Below are 915 nucleotides of genomic sequence, written 5' to 3'. Positions count from 1 at the left end.
GCTGTTGTCAAGGACAGACCTTTGAGACCATTGGCTCCAGTCAGTATATGGACAACTCCCTTCATTCCTCCCTCCAGCGCCCTGACTCACCCACTCAGGAAGATCTCATATGCAATGACAGCCTGAATTGTTCAGGAAGATGACATTCAGATATGTGCTACTTCTGTCAGGGCAGAGGAAGTCCATACGATGGCCACTGCCCTCCTGAGTCCCTCTTGAGGGGTTTGTTACCTCCTCTCTGCTCTGCTCAGGACCTTTGCATTTTGAGGCACACATTTGGAGATGGTAGATGCTCCATTATCAGGTCCTGTGGTGGTGGCTGCAGGTGGTAGGAGGTGTATCTTCTTTCATGGAGTTGGAACAGGGGCAGAGACAGGTGAGGTCTTGTGCCCCTCAGATGAAGTACTCCTTTCTACTACTTTCACAGGCATCTTGGAGGGCAGGATCACCCTGTAGAGCCACATCTGTACTCTCAGTGAACTCTGTTCCCTTGTCCTTATTGGTGTGGTATGTTCCCTTGTGCCAGTATATGTAGTTTAGCATGACTAGCAGGAGGCAGACCAAGATGAAGGCTACAGCAACAATCACACCAGCAATGATGGCAATGTCAGTCTCAGTGGAGGCCATCCCTCGGTCGAGCTGATCATGGGGTGGTGATGTGCCATCGGGGCCGCTCATAGCCAAGGGTCCTGTGAAGGACAGTAGCTGAGGGAAAAGACTGAGTACCCTGTCAAGGGTCCACTGACCTATACCTAACCCTCAGTGACCCCAATAATGATTTATGCATTTTTTTTTAATTTTGAATGTGGGAATTTATATAGGGCTGATCATCATCAGGTTTTACATTCAACAAATCATACAATTTCTTTCATTACAATGATTATAATACCCTCCATGTACCATCAGATAACAGTA

General features: G+C 47.7%; 1 protein-coding gene across 1 annotated transcript; it reads right to left on the bottom strand.

The window, feature by feature from the left end:
• Nucleotides 1–393: 393 nt before the first annotated feature.
• Nucleotides 394–678, bottom strand: LOC102818261 (glycophorin-C-like). Its single transcript, XM_006877861.1, has one exon. It carries the CDS (start codon nucleotides 676–678, stop codon nucleotides 394–396), a length of 285 nt encoding a protein of 94 aa, XP_006877923.1.
• Nucleotides 679–915: the final 237 nt, after the last annotated feature.

The sequence above is a fragment of the Chrysochloris asiatica genome, unplaced genomic scaffold (genome assembly GCF_000296735.1).
Source record: "Chrysochloris asiatica unplaced genomic scaffold, ChrAsi1.0 scaffold00646, whole genome shotgun sequence".
NCBI classification, from domain to species: Eukaryota; Metazoa; Chordata; class Mammalia; order Afrosoricida; family Chrysochloridae; genus Chrysochloris; species Chrysochloris asiatica.
The sequence above is the reverse complement of the archived record's forward strand: the minus strand, read 5'-3'. Positions and strand labels throughout refer to the sequence as shown.